At 39.1% G+C, this 20,399-nt stretch overlaps 3 protein-coding genes across 10 annotated transcripts in view; 1 reads left to right on the top strand and 2 right to left on the bottom strand.

The window, feature by feature from the left end:
- col11a2 (collagen, type XI, alpha 2) overlaps positions 1–17,078 on the top strand; it is a 42,305-nt gene extending 25,227 nt beyond the window's left edge. For all 8 annotated transcript variants that reach the window (XM_016677526.1, XM_016677527.1, XM_007564306.2 and 5 more), the window contains 43 exons: positions 132–185; positions 1,355–1,399; positions 1,818–1,871; positions 1,957–2,001; positions 2,173–2,226; positions 2,407–2,451; positions 2,581–2,634; positions 2,777–2,884; positions 4,369–4,422; positions 4,502–4,555; positions 4,738–4,782; positions 5,159–5,212; positions 5,448–5,492; positions 5,641–5,694; positions 5,780–5,833; positions 6,229–6,282; positions 6,385–6,582; positions 7,558–7,611; positions 7,813–7,920; positions 8,051–8,158; positions 8,352–8,405; positions 8,506–8,559; positions 8,672–8,779; positions 8,937–8,990; positions 9,095–9,148; positions 9,455–9,508; positions 9,582–9,635; positions 10,331–10,438; positions 10,535–10,588; positions 10,743–10,796; positions 10,884–10,937; positions 11,115–11,168; positions 11,702–11,809; positions 11,904–11,957; positions 12,413–12,574; positions 12,663–12,716; positions 12,814–12,849; positions 12,933–12,986; positions 13,085–13,370; positions 13,579–13,688; positions 13,987–14,055; positions 14,147–14,383; positions 15,303–17,078. In XM_016677526.1, the coding sequence (XP_016533012.1) occupies positions 132–185; positions 1,355–1,399; positions 1,818–1,871; positions 1,957–2,001; positions 2,173–2,226; positions 2,407–2,451; positions 2,581–2,634; positions 2,777–2,884; positions 4,369–4,422; positions 4,502–4,555; positions 4,738–4,782; positions 5,159–5,212; positions 5,448–5,492; positions 5,641–5,694; positions 5,780–5,833; positions 6,229–6,282; positions 6,385–6,582; positions 7,558–7,611; positions 7,813–7,920; positions 8,051–8,158; positions 8,352–8,405; positions 8,506–8,559; positions 8,672–8,779; positions 8,937–8,990; positions 9,095–9,148; positions 9,455–9,508; positions 9,582–9,635; positions 10,331–10,438; positions 10,535–10,588; positions 10,743–10,796; positions 10,884–10,937; positions 11,115–11,168; positions 11,702–11,809; positions 11,904–11,957; positions 12,413–12,574; positions 12,663–12,716; positions 12,814–12,849; positions 12,933–12,986; positions 13,085–13,370; positions 13,579–13,688; positions 13,987–14,055; positions 14,147–14,383; positions 15,303–15,449 (3,414 nt within the window). In that variant the 3' untranslated portion in view covers positions 15,450–17,078. The remainder of the gene's footprint in view (positions 1–131; positions 186–1,354; positions 1,400–1,817; positions 1,872–1,956; positions 2,002–2,172; positions 2,227–2,406; positions 2,452–2,580; positions 2,635–2,776; positions 2,885–4,368; positions 4,423–4,501; positions 4,556–4,737; positions 4,783–5,158; positions 5,213–5,447; positions 5,493–5,640; positions 5,695–5,779; positions 5,834–6,228; positions 6,283–6,384; positions 6,583–7,557; positions 7,612–7,812; positions 7,921–8,050; positions 8,159–8,351; positions 8,406–8,505; positions 8,560–8,671; positions 8,780–8,936; positions 8,991–9,094; positions 9,149–9,454; positions 9,509–9,581; positions 9,636–10,330; positions 10,439–10,534; positions 10,589–10,742; positions 10,797–10,883; positions 10,938–11,114; positions 11,169–11,701; positions 11,810–11,903; positions 11,958–12,412; positions 12,575–12,662; positions 12,717–12,813; positions 12,850–12,932; positions 12,987–13,084; positions 13,371–13,578; positions 13,689–13,986; positions 14,056–14,146; positions 14,384–15,302) is intronic.
- Positions 1–20,399, bottom strand: part of LOC103146392 (H-2 class I histocompatibility antigen, Q9 alpha chain-like) — a 285,415-nt gene that overhangs the window by 105,568 nt on the left and 159,448 nt on the right. The gene's annotated exons all lie outside the window — the stretch shown is intronic.
- Positions 18,511–20,399, bottom strand: part of hsd17b8 (hydroxysteroid (17-beta) dehydrogenase 8) — a 16,847-nt gene continuing 14,958 nt past the window's right edge. The window contains exons 7-9 of the mRNA XM_007564307.2: positions 19,053–19,095; positions 18,817–18,891; positions 18,511–18,727 (exon numbers count right to left, since the gene is read on the bottom strand). Coding sequence (XP_007564369.1) covers positions 18,708–18,727; positions 18,817–18,891; positions 19,053–19,095 — 138 coding nt within the window. The 3' untranslated portion in view covers positions 18,511–18,707. The remainder of the gene's footprint in view (positions 18,728–18,816; positions 18,892–19,052; positions 19,096–20,399) is intronic.

Raw genomic sequence — 20,399 nt, 5'->3', positions numbered from 1 at the left:
GTAATCTGTGTAGTCATTTTTGACTCCTATGGTTGTTGCAAAATAAAGAAACTCTCTAAAATGAATTATCAATCTCTCTTCTTCATTATGCGTCTCTGAGTCATCGTTTATCCTCGCTCTGTGTCTTTAAGGGTCCCCAAGGTGAGCCAGGACCTCCTGGTCAGCAGGGAACTCCAGGAACTCAGGTGAGAAACCATCAGCTGTCTCTGTGTGTCAACTTACTGAAATAATTATGTGCTGAAGTTTTTATCCTCCAGCCTGAGATGCGTTTAAAGCTCCATGCATTTTAATTCCTTCATTCTCAATAAATGTGAGAATGCCACATTGTTTTATGTTTATGAAGATGTATTATTGGTTTTGTTTTTTTCTATTTGTGCCAGTATTATGGTCACATAAAAACACAAGAGCCATTCAAGGCTAAAGGGCAAAGACTATGTAAAGGATCTCATTAATACCTTTTCCTGGGCTGGTCTGAATACAGAAACACTTAAACCTTTTCACTTTCTGCAATGGAACAACCGCAAATTTTAACATATTTTTATTAAATTTTTATGACGGAAAATGTGAGATGTTTTTTCCATTCTTTTCCACATGAATGTTTGAAAAGTGTTGCATGCATAGGAATTTTTAACCCTTCACGTCTTTGACTTAAAAAATCACCATATTAGCAAATAGAGACCAGCTGTGTGTCTGTCAATAAAAATGCAGATCTTCTGTGAAGGACCTGTTAGAGAAAATTATTGTTCCAACAGCTTCATGAAGACCAGGAGCACAGCTGAGAAGTCAGGAAGGAACCTCTGAAAAAGTCTAAAACAGGATTATTTGATAAAACAGCGATGAACTTTGATCTCTGTTCAATTTATTATCTGAAAACGGAAAGAATGTGGCACAACTGCGAGCCCACTAAGACATGATGGACGTCTAGTCAAGTGACAATGTTTGGCAAAACTTGAAAATTGATGTTCACAGGAACTTAACCCAATATGATTGATTTTTTTACAAGGAAGAAACAGTAAAAATGTCTTAAGATGTAAAAAGATGTAATAGAGTTGTAGTTGTGAAATATCCACAAAGAATTGAAGCTACATATCATAAGAACCTCTGAGTTGTACAGTAGTTAAATATTGTGCAGCCTTAATGTGTAATAGTTGTTTTTATGTCACCAGTCATCGATCGTGTTGCACAGTTTTGAAACAAACTCGATCAGGTTTTTGCCGCTTAGATGCTGAATTCCTCATGTCTGCATCTCAGTAGTATAAGTCCTGGATTTGTTTTATTTATAGATATTCTTGGAGTGTACATCTACAAAATGTTTTTATAATTTTAGCAAAATTAACTCTGTTTTTCTTTGCAGGGAATGCCAGGACCTCAGGGGGCGATCGGACCACCAGGAGAGAAAGTAAGAAGCCAGAAACATCACAGTTTTTTAAATCTTTTTCAGAAGTTGTGACACATCTTTAACCAGATTTGGCCACTATTTTAGTTTAGAAAATGGATGGATAAGATCATAAAACCTTCATTTTCCAGATGTAACTACTTGTTTAAAGTACATTTCAAAAGAACTGAGAATAATCCTGTCATGTTTTATAATCTCTTCATCTAATTGGGTTCTAGATTTTATAAAAATGTTATATTATTGATATATGAAATACTTTTGAAATGCAACCTTTCCTGAGTCCTCACCCATTGGCTGCAGACAATAAACACCATCCCACCTTCAACCCTGAAAAGAATAATGTGTCTAAATTAAAATGATTGATGGTTTGGTGGTTTTTACTTATAATTTTAGATTTTTACCTTCTTTACTTTCTCTCTAGGGTCCCACTGGAAAACCAGGTTTGCCAGGAATGCCAGGAGCTGACGGCCCTCCTGTAAGTTCGTTTTGATTAATTATTTTATTTTTAGATTAAATAAATAACCACACTAAGGCTGAGGCTCTTTTTCATTTATTCTCAGGGTCACCCAGGAAAGGAGGGGCCATCTGGCACTAAAGGAAATCAGGTTGGTGTCACAGACCTTCAGTTTCTCTGACTCTACCAGGGTTCTGAATATCTTTTCATTAAATGCATTTTAAAGTTCATAGAGTTACAGTAATAGTGTTTATAAAAATAACAAATATATTTACATAAATGTTTTATATGCTTTCAACTCATCGTTCTGTCTTGTCTTCAGGGCCCCAACGGCCCTCAGGGAGCTATTGGTTATCCTGGACCTCGTGGCATTAAGGTCAGTACATTTTATTCTTAATTTATCAAGGTGTTCATTAAAATTTACGTTTTCTCATTGAATGATTGCTAAGTTTGTACCTGTGTGTTGCATATCAAAGTGGACATGCAGTGTAAAGTAAACTGACTTTCCAGTTATTTTCTATCTCAGTGCACTGATAATGTGATGCTTTGGTTGCAGGGAGCTCAAGGAATCCGGGGTCTAAAGGGTCACAAAGGAGAGAAGGTTTGTCCTTGATTAATGGTTTAATGCAGTAACTTATCACAGAAACTTTATGACATATTAATCCATAGATGACTAACAATAATACAAAACAAAGACCTGTGCTATATTTTCATGTGCTTTTATTCTCAGGGAGAAGATGGATTCCCAGGAATTAAGGGAGATTTTGGCGTCAAAGGAGAGCGGGTAAAATAAATTATACATCATAGACGGCTGGATTAATGTTTAATAAATTAACTATTTAAAGTCTCCATTGTACTGATCAGTTTTATGGTTTATTGTTGCTTTCTTTATATACCGAAGGTGTTGTTTTGTATCCTGTTGGTAGGGTGAGATTGGAGTACCTGGACCCAGAGGAGAGGACGGTCCTGAGGGGCCCAAGGGTCGTGTTGGACCCCCTGGTGAGCTTGGACCACTTGGCCTTGCTGGGGAGAAGGTATGAACCTTTAATTTATATTTCATTTTGTATCTATTTAAAGTGGCATCCAGTGTTATTTTTAAACCAGAGCATATGCACAATGTTTATCTTGAGAACTACGTGCAAGGCACTACAGTCCATCAGGCAACTTTAAAACGCAACAGAAAAACGTAGCAGACTCTCTAACTTCACTGAAGTCTCTTATTTGGGAACCTGAAGGTTTCTCTGTCAGCTGCTGTGACAGAGAAACCAAACCAAAGATTTATGTCAACATTTTTCAGCCCTTTACTTAATTCCTCACCTTAAACAACTTCAAACGTAGCCACCGCTGGTACTGGAGAAATTTCAGCCAAGGTCCAAATCCTGATGCCTGCAGCATTCAGCCAGTCCAAAATGCTGCACAGCAGAAAACCTGCAGGATTTTCTCTGACATCTAGGGATTTCACAAAAGCTGCACGTTAAAGGTGCATTCAGGGTCAGCTGGTACACAGGACAGTTCATGTATCAAATCTACTCCAGTGACTTAAACCATTTTTATTCTTAAAAATCGGTACAGTTCATACAATTCTGAATACTAATAGTATGCACAGTTTTCAAGTGGTTTTCTTGTTGTGTAATCTTCATATCTAGGCTCTGGCAACACCTGTTTATTCTTTACTAACTGAAAAAAAATCCAAACAGATCTCCAATCAGTTCTTAATTGTAAACTTTTTTAAATTCTGAACTATAATAAAATCACATTTTTCATAAATTTTCTAAATCCTTTGTTCATACTGAATATTTTCTTTTTTTAATGTACCAAGCTATTTTGTTTGTGTTAATGAAACGCTGAGTTTAAAGTTACCCTTTAATTTTACCAGCTGTTTTGTTCTCAGTGTAAGTAATATTGTTGAATTGATGCAACCCAGCAAGAGTTTTGAATTTTTTCTGGTCAACAATTGGAAACTTGATACTTCTTTTACATTTTTTATTATTTTTGAGGGATTTAAGTCTCAGGATTCCCACTGACGGGTAGAGATTTCCCAAAAGCTGCACTCCTGTGCTGCTGGTCAGAAACAAACTGGGTTGAATAAAAATAGTCTTAAGTCTAAAACTACCAGGGCAGAATAATGTTGGACTGAACTGTATGTTTTAGTCAATATTGTTTTTCTGCCCTCCTGTGGTCGTGTCACAATAGCCAAGACAATTAGTTTATTTGATTGTGTTTAAATGAGAAACAAAACTATGTGGAAATGTTACCCATTACTTCTCATAGAATATAATTCTGTCTATTTTATTTTTGTAATTTTGTTCAGGTCTCTTTAAAAGAAGATTTTTAATCTCAATGAGAAATATCTGTAACTTAAGGTTATGTACAGATACAATATTAACCATAACAACCAGTTCCTTTGTTAAATAATTTCAACAAATGTAATAGAAATTAACAATATAATAGAAATAACTATAGAAAATTGATGGATTGATGTTACTTATGTAATTACTGTGAGTATTTTTCCCTTCAGGGTAAACTTGGTGTGCCTGGACTTCCTGGATATCCTGGAAGGCAAGGAATCAAGGTAAAAGAAAAAGTGCAGCTTAAGAATTATTGTTTTTTCATATCACTGCCAATATTGAGATATTTGTTCCTTTTATTAGGGATCTCTTGGATTCCCTGGATTCCCAGGATCAAATGGAGAGAAGGGAACAAGGGTAAGTTTTTAGTCCTGTGAAAGATTTTTGCTTTAATGTCAGACAATATCAGATGTTATTTGCCGCTAAAGTAATATTGTGATTCTATGCGTAGTTAAACTGCACAAATCCCTTTATTGCTCTGCAGATTGTGTTTCATGCACTTTAAGTATCTAATTCAAGTTTGTTGTTTGTTAAATCAGGGAGTTAGTGGAAAACAAGGACCAAGAGGACAAAGAGGACCAACGGTAATTTTTATTTAGTTAGTTATCAAGTTTATAAAAGCTGCATGTCTGTCATTTTGCCAGCAAAACTTTAACTGAACTGAGGCCAAAACAATAACTTTGTTTTACCTTTGATCTCCTGCAGCATCTCTTATAGAAGATGCTGCAGTTAAACGTTTAACCTCCAGGGGTCAGCAAAGAAAATATGTTTCTGTAGGGTGTCTTTCATTAGTCATGTAGCAATATGAATATCATGTATGATTTATTTATACCAGAATGTCTGGTGTGTCATTTTATCATTTATCCTTATAACATTTTTATATTTAGATTATAATTCTTTGTTTTTGTTTGTTTGTTTTTTATTGAAACTTGTTTAATATTTGTTGTTTATCCCATTCAGGGCCCCAGAGGCCAAAGGGGGCCGAGGGGAGCGACTGGGAAACCAGGAGCAAAGGTTTGTCTAAACAATGATTTCATCCAAACTGTTGAGATGAACTTTATTTAAAGGTCCTGTTGATTAATATTATTAAATTAAATACCCAGCCCAAACCATAGCATTTGGCTAAAGTTATTTATTTAGCATTGTGCTCTAAACCATTTGGTGCAACATTAGACTGAAACTAATTGTAAAAAATAAAAATACTTTGCAATTTGGAGTGTATTTGTTTAATTTCCTGTGTTTTAATCAGGGAACATCTGGAAGCGACGGCCCTCCTGGTCCTCTCGGAGAGAGAGTGAGTGTTAATTATGATTTCCATTCACTACAGAAAAGCATCTTCTGATTGTTGACTCGTATATCTGCCAACACAAACATGTATAACACATTCAGTCACTCTGATCGTGTCTCTTCTTACCAATTATCTTATCCTGTGTTCCCACCAGGGATTGCCTGGACCTCAGGGAGCCAACGGCTTCCCTGGGCCCAAAGGACCTCCTGTAAGAAAATGTTTTAATGAAATGGTTTTGTAGCTTATATTGAAATTCATTATTTTATTACTTATTATTAATAATAATATTACAGGGACCACCAGGAAAAGATGGACTGCCTGGACATCCTGGGCAGAGAGGAGAAGTTGTAAGTTTTATATATTAAAACATTTCCAGATGTGTGAAGAGATGTTTGAGGATCTTCTGACTGTTAGAAACTCAATCAGCAATGATTTTATTCTTTATAAACAATTTGATTGAAATAGATTTTGAGGTAGTGTTGGATTAAACCACCAGTGTTGAGTTTGCTTCAGTTCATCTTAATCTTAGCGAACATTGTTTAGAGATCCTATCTTATTGAAATCTAAATTAGCTTTAAATGTTTCAAAATTATTTTAAAGTAGATTACTATGTTATTGTATTAAATCCACAGATTACTCATAAAAAATAGGATTTGCGTCCGTACCTTCATTAAGCCACTTGATGCTTCTCAGCAGAACGGTGCTGCTGAGATTATCTGTTCATTCAGTTTCTCTTCTGCAGGGTTTCCAAGGTAAAGTGGGCCCTCCGGGGCCTCCTGGAGTTGTTGGACCTCAGGTGAGCTGAGGTTTCATCTTGTTTAACTTTTATCACTGTTTTTGTTACGTCATTTTTCTTTAATACTCTTTTCCTTCTGAAATTTCCTCCTCCATCTTTTAGGGTCCATCAGGAGAAACTGGCCCCATGGGTGAGCGTGGCCATCCTGGCCCCCCTGGTCCACCCGGAGAGCAGGGGCTTCCTGGTCAGTCAGGAAAAGAGGGCACTAAGGGTGACCCCGGGCCTCCAGGGGGTCCTGGAAAAGACGGGCCCCCAGGCCTGAGAGGTTTCCCTGGAGAGAGAGGACTTCCTGGAACCCCTGTAAGTATAGATAGAAATGCAGAAAACAGGTGTTCCCAAATCAAGTATCTAACTAGATGTGTTTGAAATGTACCTTTAGTAAAAGACGGACTGGGGCACAGTCTCCACATCCCAGCCACATGCAGACAACCAAACATACGCCACTCAAACCACCTGCAGCCTGTTTTCCAAATGGGTTTGTGGTCTCAGTCACAGGCTTTGTGTCTTTCAGTTGAGCCTGAGCTGTTGGTGAATCTTAATTCTCATTGTTTGAATTAGACATGGTGGATATGCAACATGTCCCAAATGTGAACACATACAGCACGTTGTTGCTCATTTTTACAAAAAGTTTGTACAAAAGTATTTATTATTCCGTTTAAAGCTGCACAGTTCTGTATTTCAACTCCCAGTCAACATCTCAATGTTGACTGTTAATTCAGTGAACTATAAATGGCTGCTATTTTAAGTTTCAACTCATGATTCATGCATTAAAATCTGCATTTGGCCAGTTGGATCGACTCTGACTCCCCCAGACAGCAACACCACATTAGTGCTTTAGATTGTTGTGATGCTCACAGGAAATGGAGGGATGTAAAAGAAAGAAGAGTTTGAAGAATATATATTAATCTTAATCATCATCACAATATTCTGGAATAATGTTTTTTAAAAATTGGGCAGCCCTACTAATTAGTTTATCAATGAAATGCTGCTTTTGCCCTGCTTGTAGGGAAAGGTTCATGCTATACCTGTTGCAATGTAGAAAAATCTGTTTTGATAGCTAATTTATAGCAAGTTGTGCAAAGTTAAGTGCTGAAGTTTAGCTGTTTTCAAACAGGGTTCGCTTTGTGAGAAAAACACAAAGTTGGGTTTGACCTAATGTTGGTTTGAAAGGATCTGCTCTAATTAAAATAATTTGATTACCAGAAATGAGATTTCCTTTTTTAAAGAAAGTGTTTAGTTAAAAACTGATTTCTTCCTCCTGATGTTTCCTTCCAGGGTGGAGGAGGACTGAAAGGAGGAGAAGGACCTGCTGGACCTCCTGGACCTGCTGTATGTTTTTAACCGTCTGAGATATTTATATTAATATTTTTAAAAATATGATCTCATATTTCATGTTTAAGTTTTTCAGCTGTGGATTTAGATCAAGTCTAATTTTAGCATAAATCTTTTTCGGTGTTTGAATTTGGCAATGCAACTAAACATTGCAGCAGGTGATTTAATCATTTAATCTCTTTTCTTGTACTTCTCTAGGGTTCTCCTGGTGAGAGGGGCCCAGCTGGAACTGCCGGACCTGTGGGGCCTCCGGGCCGACCCGGTCCTCAGGGGCCTCCTGGACCAGCTGGAGAGAAAGGAGTCCCAGTGAGTCATATAGGCGTTTTTTCTTATCTGCAGTAATTCTCAGTGGGAATAAAAGCTCAGGTAATTCCACTGTGCAGCTGTAGAAAAACTGACCCAAACTTATTGTTTTTTTGTCTTCACTTATGTTTAGGGAGAAAAAGGACCTATTGGCCCGGCGGGTCGAGACGGAGTTCAAGGACCGGTGGGTCTGCCAGGCCCTGCTGGATCCCCTGGAGTACCTGGAGAGGACGGTGATAAGGTCTGAATACATTTTATTTAAGATTGGCATTCCTACACAGGCTTACTAAGTTCTGGGATTGGTTTATACTTAGTTGAAACAGAATAATAAAAACAACTCTTGAAACAGAAAATAGGCCAAATTGCAAAGGTGTGAGTCAAATATTGGGCGTTTGCATCCCATAATGAAATAAAATGATGTGGTTTTGTTTCAGGGTGAAGTTGGAGAACATGGTCAGAAAGGAGGCAAGGGAGCCAAAGGAGAGCATGTGAGAAACTTCAGTAAAACTTCCATATTTAATCTTAGTGGTAATGTTCAGAGGAATCTTCTTTCTCTGTTGTTTCATTTTTATATATTGTTGTTTTTAGGGTCCTCCTGGTCCACCTGGCCCAATGGGTCCGGTCGGTCAGCCTGGTCCTGCTGTGAGTGCAAAGTTTGATTTATTACTTCCAGATTTTTAAACCTGGTGTCTCTGCATTTGATTGTTGGTTGAGTTCATCAATGTATCCTTATTTCTACGTCTTTGTGCTGCAGGGTGCAGATGGAGAGCTGGGACCCAGGGGCCAGCAGGGGCCGTTTGGCGCTAAAGGTGATGATGGGACTCGAGGATTCCCAGGGGCTCCAGGACCAATCGGACTGCAGGTAAAAACAAAGTTAAAAGGTTGATTTTCTTGGCTCTTTAACTTAAATTGAACATATTTTTAGAAGTGATCTGTGCTACAGCTACGTGTTGCTGAAGTCTTTCTGTTGAGCTGCGTAGCTAAAGAGTTTTTATTTAACATTATGTTCTGTCCTGCAGGGACTTCCTGGACCCCCTGGTGAGAAGGGAGAAACAGGCGATGTTGGACCTATGGTGAGTTTCACAAAATCCTAATTACTGTAAAAACACGTGATGTGATTTATTCTGTAAAATAAAATGATATTCAAAAATAAAAACAAAGCCTCTTCCTGTTCCAGGGGCCACCAGGACCTCCTGGACCTCGCGGCCCTGCTGGTCCCAACGGAGCCGACGTGAGTCTTCAGAGCGTCTCTTTCATTTACATCGCTAAAAATTTACAATTTGTAGGAACATTTAAGAGAAACTAAAACAAATAAAAGAACAAACACAACAACAATATCAAACAGCTCAGGCTGTTTATTTTATTTTCTAAAAAATAATTAAATTACTTTCCATAAAGTTAATGTTCATATAATGATTTACTGTCAGTTTGCTGAGTAAAACAAAATTATCTTTCAGTTTTTTCTATTATTAATATGTAGATGTATCATCATAAGATTTCCTCTGTGTAATTAAATAAATTTTTGTTTGTGTTTCAGGGTCCTCAAGGTCCTCCTGGTGGTTTGGGTAACCCTGGACCTCTTGGAGAGAAGGTGCAGTGTTTTTGGAAAAAAATTCTAATTTTAATAAAGGAACAGTTTAAAATGTTCCCTGTTTGCTCCACAGGGAGAACCTGGTGAAGCTGGACCGCCTGGCGTTGGAGGAGAGCCTGGAAAGAAGGTGAGAACCTGCTTCCAACTAGATCTTTAAAAAGTTTGCGTGTTTAAAAACAGGTGCAAACTTGATAGCACCCTGATCTACAACGCAGGTGCAACCAGGATTGCATCAGCAAATGAGCAGAACATGTGCCTTGATTTCTTTTATGCAAGTTTGAGAAACCCTTTAATCTTCATGGCAACCATTCAGCTCTGCCAAACGCCTGGGCGGACCTAGCCCCGCCTTCAAGACGCAGCTCCTCCTCTGAGCTGCAGTTTCCAAGCTTCAGAGCTTCCGCCTCACAGAGCAGCCCTCCCCATGACTCTCCCACTCAGCTCCTTCAGACTAGCCAGCAGCAATTAGCAAACACCTGGTGGAGCTGCGCCTCTGCTGAACTCATTGTATGAGTTACTTCAACGTAATAACATTGTTAAATTGTTAATAGAGGAGCAACATCGTGATGACTTTCTGAAGGTGAAGTTTCACAAAGAGCAGGAGTTTTTAAAGAGACAGAAGCCCAATTTAAGACGTTAAATTATAAAGTCAAATTTAGCATTTTTATAAGAATAAAAGTAACATAATTACTTGATTGTAATTGGAAAACACATCATACTGCCCCTTTAAGATCAGGCCCTTGGTGCGGTAATCAGCAGTCACTGTGGTCTCTGATCGATCAGCTGTGTCTGTAGGTAAATAAAGAGTCGTGTTGTCGTTGACAGGGACCTCGTGGAGAGCGTGGAGAGAAGGGAGAGGCTGGACAACCTGGAACAGCTGGACCTGCAGGAGGAAGAGGACGACCCGGAGACGACGGACCCAAAGGAAACCCAGTAGGACACACACACACACACACACACACACACCCAGGTGAATGAATTAAAACATTTTAATCCTAAACCTACGTTTGTTTTTCCATCCAATTTCAGGGTCCTGTTGGTTTCCCTGGCGACCCCGGCCCCCCTGGTGAGGTCGGACCCAGAGTGAGTGTCTTTTAGGGTTCTTCATGCATCTTTTGTCTTGTTTTTATTTCAGATCTACTTTCATAGCTGATAACCCGGTTTAGCACAGCTGCTCTATACTGGCTTAAATGTTTTGCTAAAGAAGCATAAAATTTAATTCTGACTTTGTTTCCAGGGTCAAGATGGGGCCAAAGGTGAGAGAGGAGAGGACGGAGAACAGGGAGAGTCGGTCAGTAAAAATATGAAACATTTTAGGATGAAACATTTTAATCTTTTCGTCTCTTGAACGTTATCGCTGTGCTCCTCTACGTCACAGGGCTCCCCGGGACCTCCTGGAGAGAATGGACCTCCCGGCCCGCCAGGAAAGAGGGTAAGAACATCTTCAGTGTTTTATGGTTCACTGCTGCTGCTGAGCTGATCTATCAGGTCTGCAGAGAAGCAGCTAAAATTCATCTCTGCTCTGCATTTGATGAACAGTTTATGAAAGAATATCTTCACGTTGAAACACGAAACATTTAGTTTCATTTCTTTGTGTTTCGCCTGTCAGGGTCCTGCTGGAACAAAAGGAGCAGAAGGACGACAAGGAGAGAAAGGAACCAAAGTGAGTGTAATCATGATGTCTGTTTATACAGGATCACCGTTTGACTTTACGGCCATTTCCAATTCTAGATAATCCATAAATATTTGGTTCTACTTGGGAAAAAATAAACAGGAGACACTTTGGACAATACAGACTTTGATTATGTCTCTAATCCTCATCACACCAGAGAGAAAGATGATGAAATTCATCATTAAATTATATTTTACTTCTAACCAAACAAAGTTGGAGAAACAAGGCCTTTTGTCAGATAGTCGATAATGATGATAATCACATGTTTTTTGTTTTATCTCAACTCTAGTACATTAGGCATAAATATCATAAAATGCGACATCTACTGATAGAAACACTTAAAATATTCTTCTAAATCAAGAGTCTCGATTCACACTGTAATATCACAAACTGCTCTATTGTCACATTTCTCTGAAGTCAGTCATGCAATAATCTCCACTCTAGGTCACAGTTTTAAGGAAACCATAACCTTCTATCTATGGAGTAACTCAGCAAATGTTGATAATAATTGTGGTTCTTCGCAGGGAGACCCCGGTGCCGTTGGACCTCCTGGAAAAACTGGACCTGTTGGTCCTCAGGGTCAACCAGGAAAACCAGGAACAGAAGGTCTGAGAGGTCTGCCAGGATCAGTGGTCAGTTGGGTTTTATTCTATACGTCTGGGAAAGCAGCAACGACGCAACATTTTATTGATTATTTGATGCCATCGCTGAATCTGTTTGTTTCAGGGAGAGCAAGGAGCTCCAGGAGCTGCTGGACAGAAAGGACCGCCTGGACCGATGGTAGGACAGCAGCTGAGTTTACGTTACAAATGTGTTGAAAACTTTGTCAATATCCCACTAATGTAAAAAAAAACACACAATTTTGCAGTTGTGGTGTTTCAGTTGAATAAGAAACTAAATTAAAATCGCATGTGAATCTTCCTCCTGCCACTTCCTATTGACTCCTTCATCATTTCTGCCAGTAGTAACATCCGGTTGTTGATCACACACATTTCAACACTTCCAAAAAACCTCCATATTCTAGCACAAAAGCTTTTTATAATTTTCTTTATTAATTGGTCTTTTTCCAATAAGCACATTTATTTTCGTAATTCCAATTTGCACAATGGAAACACCGCTTGTAATCCTCTTTTGTTGTGTTCAGCCTTAAGACGCGTTCCCTCTGGTGTCTTCCCCATTTATCCTTCATTTTGTTGTCCTTCTTTGATCGTCTGTTCCGTCATTTCCTCCTGCAGGGACCTCCGGGTCTGCCTGGTCTGCGTGGAGAACCCGGAGCGAAGGGAGAGAAGGGCCACCAGGGTCTGATTGGTCTGATTGGACCTCCAGGCGAGCAGGGAGAGAAGGGAGACCGAGGTCTGCCTGGGCCGCAGGGATCCTCTGGACCCAAAGGAGAGCCGGTAAGTTCATCATCTACACATGATGCTGCTCATTTGAAAATAAGTGAAAAACCTTTAATAATTTTAGCCACTTCCTGTTTAATGGCAGGGTATGGCTGGAGGCACCGGACCTCTCGGCCCTGCTGGTCCTCCTGGACTTCCTGTGAGTTTCAACACAGCGACAACCCATCAATACTTTTATTGTCTCATTTAGATTGTGTGTAACTTTTAATAAAAATTAAGAATTTTGATATTTTCAGGGACCTCAAGGTGTCAAAGGAGCGAAGGGTGCAACAGTAAGTTAAAGATATTTCCAAAATAATTTAAAATAAGTAAATGTGAATACATAGAGAATATATCTGATATTAACCAATTTCAGGGAGGATCTGGTCCAAAAGGAGAAAAGGGTGTACAGGGACCTCCTGGGCCTCCTGTGAGTTCTACTTCCTGTTTTCTTTAATAAACTAATATAATATGGAAGTCAGCTGTTTCCTGGTCAGTTAGTGGACTAAAGTGTAAATCTTAATCCAGGGCCCACCAGGCGACGTCATTCAGCCGATGCCCATCCAGAGGAGTCCCAAGTCCAAACGCTCCATTGATGCCAGTCAGCTGCTGCCGGAGTTCGACCCGGACATGCCGGCATCGGACACGGCCGGCGCAGAGTTCCTGATGGGCAGCGAGGGCATGGAGGAGATCTTCGGCTCTCTGAATTCGCTGCGGCAGGAGATCGAGACGATGCGCTTCCCTCTGGGCACGCAGGACAGCCCGGCCCGCACCTGCCAGGACCTTCACCTCAGCCAGCCAGAACTCAAGGATGGTACAGAACAAAGTCCAAATATTTACCTGCCGCCTCATTTTCCAGCAGATCTGAGTCACGATTGATGTTCATGATGCTTAACAATGCTTAAAATGTTAAATTACTAATGTATAAACTCAATTTTATCCGTAAACTTTAGCATATGACGATATTATTGACTAAAAGAAAAATAAACATATTTGTCTCTAATTTTCTGTTCGTTCTGCAGGAGAATACTGGATCGATCCCAACCAGGGCTGCTCCAGAGATTCCTTCAAGGTCCTCTGTAATTTCACTAGTGGAGAAACGTGTCTGCAGCCCAGGACAGGCATCGACTCGGTCAGTCTGCAAACATTATGAAAGCTTTTCAGCAATCAGATTATATTTCCAGTTGGAAAAAACTTTGAAAATCTCCAACATAACTGATTTAAATTTCCATGAGGCAGTGCGATTAATCAGCATCATGTTATATTAGCCCTTTGAGCTTTTTAACATTGATAGCCCTGCTGTTTTTATTTTTAGGTTTTGAGAAACTGGTGTTGATTTCTCTTACCAGGTTGCCTTTCATGCTCCATGAAAAGCTCAGCCCAGACCTGTTTAACTAAATTAATGCTCCGCCTCTCGTTTCTGACTGCAGGTGAAGATGAGCACCTGGACCACAGAGACTCCAGGCTCTTGGTACAGTCAGTTTTCCTCTGGCAGTAAGGTCAGTGACCCGTAAAGTCTTTAACTTTTCATTTTACTTTTCCACATGACTGAGCTGAGTTTCAACATTTCTTTACTCCTCATCCGCTCAGTTCTCCTATGTGGACTCCAACGGTGCGCCCGTAGGCGTCGTCCAGCTGGGCTTCTTGCGTCTCCTGAGCGTCCAGGCCCGTCAGAACCTAACATACCACTGCCACCGCTCCGTGGCCTGGGCCGACCGAAGTGCCAAGAACAACCACAAGAGGGCGCTGCACTTCAGAGGCGCCAACGACGAGGAGCTGAGCTACGAGACCAACCCTTACATCAAAGCGTTGATCGACGGCTGCTCTGTGAGTCCACAGCTGGTTCTGGTCCTGATGTGGAGAAAATGATGAAACGTGCTCTGGGTGATCATGAGGGAACTGATCCAAGTTCGGGTTCACAACCAGCATCATCTCCACTTAGTCACTATGACCAAATCTTTGACATGCTTTAACTATGTGGCTTGTATCAAACTCCGTTTTCTATAAAATTACAGAAACATTCAGCAACCTAACCTCCATCTGAAGTGTTCAGACAAGAGCTGAAATGATTAATTATGAGTTGATTATTGAAATAATTAAATTAATTTAATAATTGATTAGTTATTAACTGGAATATACAGAATATTAACTTTAAAACATGCAATTTGATGAAAGAACAACATAGTCAGAGCTGCAATTAACCAAAGCTGTTCAAAAAATATACTTTTTACATTTAAGACATAAAAACCTTCGTCTGTAAATCGTTTCTACCCAGAACTTCCCTTTTTCCACCTTTTGCATCCAATTATTAATCAGTTAATCTAAAATTAATCACCCAATCAGATCGATGTTAAGTAAAGCAGAAACCACTGAGCTTTTCACATTTTGATGTTAGAAATATTTTTTAGCTGCAGATTCCTTTGCCACAAATTATCAAATGTTCACTAAACGAATGCTTTTATTGCATTTTAGGAGAGAAAATTTTTATTTTCTTATCTAAAAAATGTATTTGTTTATTTGCATTTGTATTCTAAATATTGTATAAAATAAGGTGAAGTGGTTAAATGCAAAATTTGCACAATGTGGCAATGTTTTTATGTGAATAAAATAGTCTATTACTAAATTAATCGTTAGTTGCCGACATCATTTTCCTTTATTCTCCTCTACGTGGATCAGCTCAGACATGCAGTATTAACAAGTTAAACTCATTTAAGCTGATAAAATGTCTCTGTGTCTCGTCCTGCAGTACCGTAAAGGCTTCGACAGGACAGTCCTGGAGATCAACACGCCGCAGCTGGAGCATCTCCCTCTGCTGGACATCAAGGTGACAGACTTTGGGGAGAGCAACCAGCAGTTTGGCTTTGAAGTGGGACCTGTCTGTTTCCAGGGCTAAACACACAAACACACACCACGCAGAACACACACCAACACTCCCACACACACACACGCACTTAAACATGCACACGCGATCAACATACATGCCCGGTAATTTGTAAATTAACTTGTAAATGATATTAAATACATAAAACCCACGCAGACACACTCACTCTCACTTATGCGCCTCGGGAAACATTTCCCCAGCGGCTAACGGACTTAAAAACACAAGAGAAGTGAAATAAAACTTGTGAAGAGGAGAACGACGACTGGGAGCCTGACGGCATAGAAGGAGGAAAAAACCAGGAGAGAACATTCCTTGGAATAAAACGTTATTTTTACGAGCAGCAGGAAGGTTTCCGGCCTGAGATGGAAGATGGAGCCGGCGGCACGAGGCCTGCAGCTCCCTGGTCTCCAGTCCCACCTCATTCCTCCCCCATTCCACCTCCTCCTTCCTCCACCCAGATCTCCTGCTCTACCTCCCCCACTCCTCCTGAAAACAGAGTCACATGCAAACTTCATCTCCAGGTTTATCGTGCAAAGCAACATGATTAACAGTCACTTTAAAAAAGGAAGAGTAGCACCTGTCTTCCAGTAAAATGTTTCATTTACTTTGGTTTTCAGCTTTACGGTCACACAACAACTTGAATAAAAGTTGTTGACGATTTTGAAGTGCCGTGTTTTACCTCATGATTAAAATCTGAATTCAGGCTGAAACAGTGGAAACAAAACTCAGATTTGAACCAGAAACAAACACAGTTGCACATCTAAACTTTGGGTTATTTCTGGGCGTTGACTCGTTTTGTTTCTTCATGTTAATCATGTTGCTTGCATGTAACCTCATCCTGTTTCACATCAGGAGGAACCAAAGAGTTGATGTCACCAGATAAAAACAGGGGCCTCACCACATCTTATCTGATCTTTATTATCTTTATGTAAAACATCATCGACGCCCTGAGGTTTTACCTTTTATTGTCTAACATGATTCCCTGCTCAAAATGATTATTAAACTTAAGGTGCTTTTACACGCAGCATGTTTGTTCATTGGACAAACTGCTGCAGACATGAAAGAAGAGCAGATGCCTCCATCAGTGAAGTTAAAGCCATTTTTATAAGCTGTGCTGAACATGAATATTTCTGGTGCCTTTGTAAAGAAAAACAATCCAAAATGGCCTCCACATACATGTGCAGTAACTAAACGTAAACGCTCCCTTTTCATTTGTAGGAAAGATTTACTGAATTAAACTGTATGGTCAGGTGCTAATTATACAAATCTCCATTTTTTTAGTCTCTTTTCTATTTCACAAAGCGTTTTAGGAGGGAAATGTACATTACAGTACATTTGTACAGAAATAGCAATATTTTATTGTATTTATTTAAAACAGGGTGCTTTGAGAATAAAATAAGAACGATTATTTCAGACAGATGTGTGTTTCAGTTGTATTTATTTTAAAGCGGCTCAACTGAAGCGATTGATTTGCATGTTAAACTGGAGCTGCGATGCTTCTGTCCCTCTACAAACGTCTGTTGTACAACCAAAGAATCTGTGGCTGCAACTTGTTGTAATATCCCTTTTATGATGTTTTTATCAGCTGTACTGTGCCTTTAAATGTTGCTTCCACTATATTGATTAAATGGTGACTCTCCAGTTCTGTCACATTCCTGTTTCCTTGCTAGCACTAAGGTTTATAGAGTCCGTTCCTGCAGCTCCTGCAATATAAAAACACTAAAAATTATCAATTTCTGCATGAGACCGCAGGGAGGGGGAGAGAGGCGGTGATGGGAGTGGATAAACATTTGATGGAGTGATTTCTGACTGGAGTTCTGGTTTGGTTTGTTTATTTTTTGTTGATGTTTTTTTTTTTTTTAAATATAGAAGTAAAGCGGGGAGGGACGGCTGAAAGCTGAAACCAAAACAATCTGTCCTTCTCCTTTGAGAACGACCTGAAATATTTGTTTTTGTTGTGTTGAAGACAAAAAAATATGGTGCTGAAAAGTTTTATTTTATAATGTCTGTAAGTAATTTTTTAAAAAGTTGGTTTGGTTAATATATAATCTTTTTAAAAGGAGAAGTTTGAGTCTTTGTTTTTCTTTCAACTAAAGCTTATAGATGCAGCTGCAATTGCTGCAAATGACCACCAGGTGTCAAAGGTGGAATCCATAATTTCTTGATATTTTTCTTCCAGATAATTTTTTTTTGTTTGTTTTTACCTGGGCCAACAGGATTTAGAAGGATTTTTCTAAATTGTTTTGGCTTTTCAATCAATTTTCTTGTTCCAATCCAGAACTTAATTGGACAAAAAAAATCTGCTGAAACCAACTGACACAATTTGGTCCAATTTCATCAGCTGAATCTATGAAAACTAGCAAACATAATTAACTTTTTTTCTTCTTTAAGCACCACTTTGCAGAATGATGAGACCAGAACAAGAGCAAAGTAAGTGAAAAAGCAACAAAAGTGTGAGAAAATTGTTATGTAAGACCATTAGAAAGCCTGGAGATATTGTGATCAAGAATAAGATTTTGCAATAATTTTTTACTTTGTTTTCAGTAAATTTCTGTTGTGAACTATTGAAGTTTGGACTGGTTCCTTTCCCATGGGCCTAAACCTACTTATTGATAAATATTTATCAATATAGAATGATTATTTAGTTTTAAAATATGAGATTTCTAACTTTATTTATACTGATTTGTTTTGAATAATGATTGACTTCTTTGTTTTCACCGAGTTAAAGCTGCACGTTAACTTTACTTCACGGTGTAACAGCGCCATCTAGTGGTTATCCCAAGCTCCTGCTTTTCTGAGTTTAGTTTGTTGGAGCTGTTCAAAGATTTAAAACAAATTAAAATGACCAAACTATATTATCTAAATTATTTAGTGACACATTAGGGAAACAAAATGAAACCACTAAAATCATTTGATGTAATAAAGAAATGTTTTCTTACGTACTAAAATGACAAATTTGTTAACTTTTTGGGAAAAAAAATGCAAATTTAAAGCACTTTACTGACTGAAGAAGTAAAACTGCTTTGTAACCTTTGATATTCTGATTTATTTCTTTTGCACTTTTTCTGGCTACCAGGTTTTAAATAACATTTAATGAAAAAAATGCTTCAACTTGGTATTCAGGTGTTTATTCATACAAAAAGTAGGTTCATAATTACAAATATTGTCCTATACAATCACATTTAAATAATCACTGAGTACATTACATGAATTAACTGTTTTAGGGAGGAAATGGCTTCTCTTCAGGCTTCATTAACAGGTTGTTGTGTTTTAACCCATGAAAAGTCCACCTTCAAAACAAAAACACACATTTTACCTTCCGTTTGTTCGAAGTGAGATATTTTGATTTATTTTAAATCCTGCAGTGACCCACTCCTACCTGTGACCTCGATGCTGGTTCCAGTGATGTAACGAGAATCATCTGAAGCCAGAAAGGCACAAACATCGGCGACCTCTAGAGGACAAAACAAGCCACAACACATTCTGCCTCAAAGCTTCATCCAAAACCGTCACATTTTAATATATCAGTGGTTAAAACTAGCAGGAAGAAATCAGATGCATAAATCCTGCTGATGATTAAAATCACGTTCAGTGATGTGAAGCATTTAAACCGACCTGCAGGGTCACCCATTCTACCCAGAGGCACCAGGGACTTCATCTGAAACACAAAACAACAACAAATATCATTTTATAGAAGTAGGGGAGTTTCTCACAGTGTACTTAAAATTTTAACTAGTTTTACTGCAGGAAAAAAGAATGAAATATGAATAAATAAAACCTGGAAACAGTCTAGTGGAGTCAATGAGAGATAAGTTGTTAGTAAATGTATTTATAACGGAGCTAGAGACGTAAAATTCATCATATCAGAAGTCAGCAGCAATTCAAGTGACGCTGTTGTGGATAGGTGTAGCACGGGATCACGTGGTGTTATTAGTGATTGTAGATCACCTGTTGCTCACTTGGTGACTTCAGTGAGTGGGTGATGGGGGAGGTCTACTTTTTGCTGACCGCTATGTTCTGTTTTTGATCACTGTTTGACTCTACGGATCCGTTTTTTATGCTGCTTTTGAACACTGTTTTGCTTGGATATGGACAATAAAATCGTTGCAACTGCAGCTTGGATTTACGTTTTGATCAGCTTGCGCGTCAACAACCACTCCCCTATTCAGCCGCTCAGCGACTTTGTTGGATAGTCGCTAATATTTGTCAGCAAAAAAACAAGGCACGACAACTGAGTTTCTCGCACAGCTGGAACGCCAACGCGAGCCCACACACCACCGCCACTGCACCTGCGAAAGAGGATCTCTTGACAGAGAGGTAGAAGACGACAGTGGTATGTAACCTGAATGTTTGATGCTGCGTATCGCTCTTCTAAGCGCAGTTTGGTTCTGCCATGTGAAGCTATTGTTCTGATCACGCCCCCCCCGCTATCTTTTGCTGTGGGATTGTGGCTGCGGGATTTGGTGTGCGAGTGTGTGCTGCGGCTCTGCGTGCGTTCAATAAAGTTTAAGGATTCGCTGTTACTTGGAAGTTTCCTTTATTTTTAAAAATGAGTGGATCATCTGCTGTGTCTGTTGTTGAGAATCCTGAAAAGGATAAAAGAACGATTGTTCTCACTGAGAAAGCTCTCGCAAATAAAATTGAAACTATCCAAACAGAGCGGAAAAAGCATGTGAAGAAAATGAAAGATGTAATATCATCTCTTAAAGAGTTAATGAAAGATGATAAAAATTATTCACAAGTGAAGTCACAGCTGGATGAGTTAACGCACCTATTTAAGGATGCTACTGTGTTGCATGAATCTTTGCTGCATTTAATTCCGCTTGATGAGAAAGATAAACAAAATACATGGTTTTCAAGTATCATTAAATACAACAAAGGGTTTATTGAGGATGTTGAAATATGGCTTTCTGAGACAAGTAAACGCACAAGCAGACCATCCTCTGACATGTTACGGTCACA

The sequence above is a fragment of the Poecilia formosa genome, unplaced genomic scaffold (genome assembly GCF_000485575.1).
Source record: "Poecilia formosa unplaced genomic scaffold, Poecilia_formosa-5.1.2 Scaffold158, whole genome shotgun sequence".
NCBI classification, from domain to species: Eukaryota; Metazoa; Chordata; class Actinopteri; order Cyprinodontiformes; family Poeciliidae; genus Poecilia; species Poecilia formosa.
This window is presented reverse-complemented; position numbering and strand designations above follow the sequence as displayed.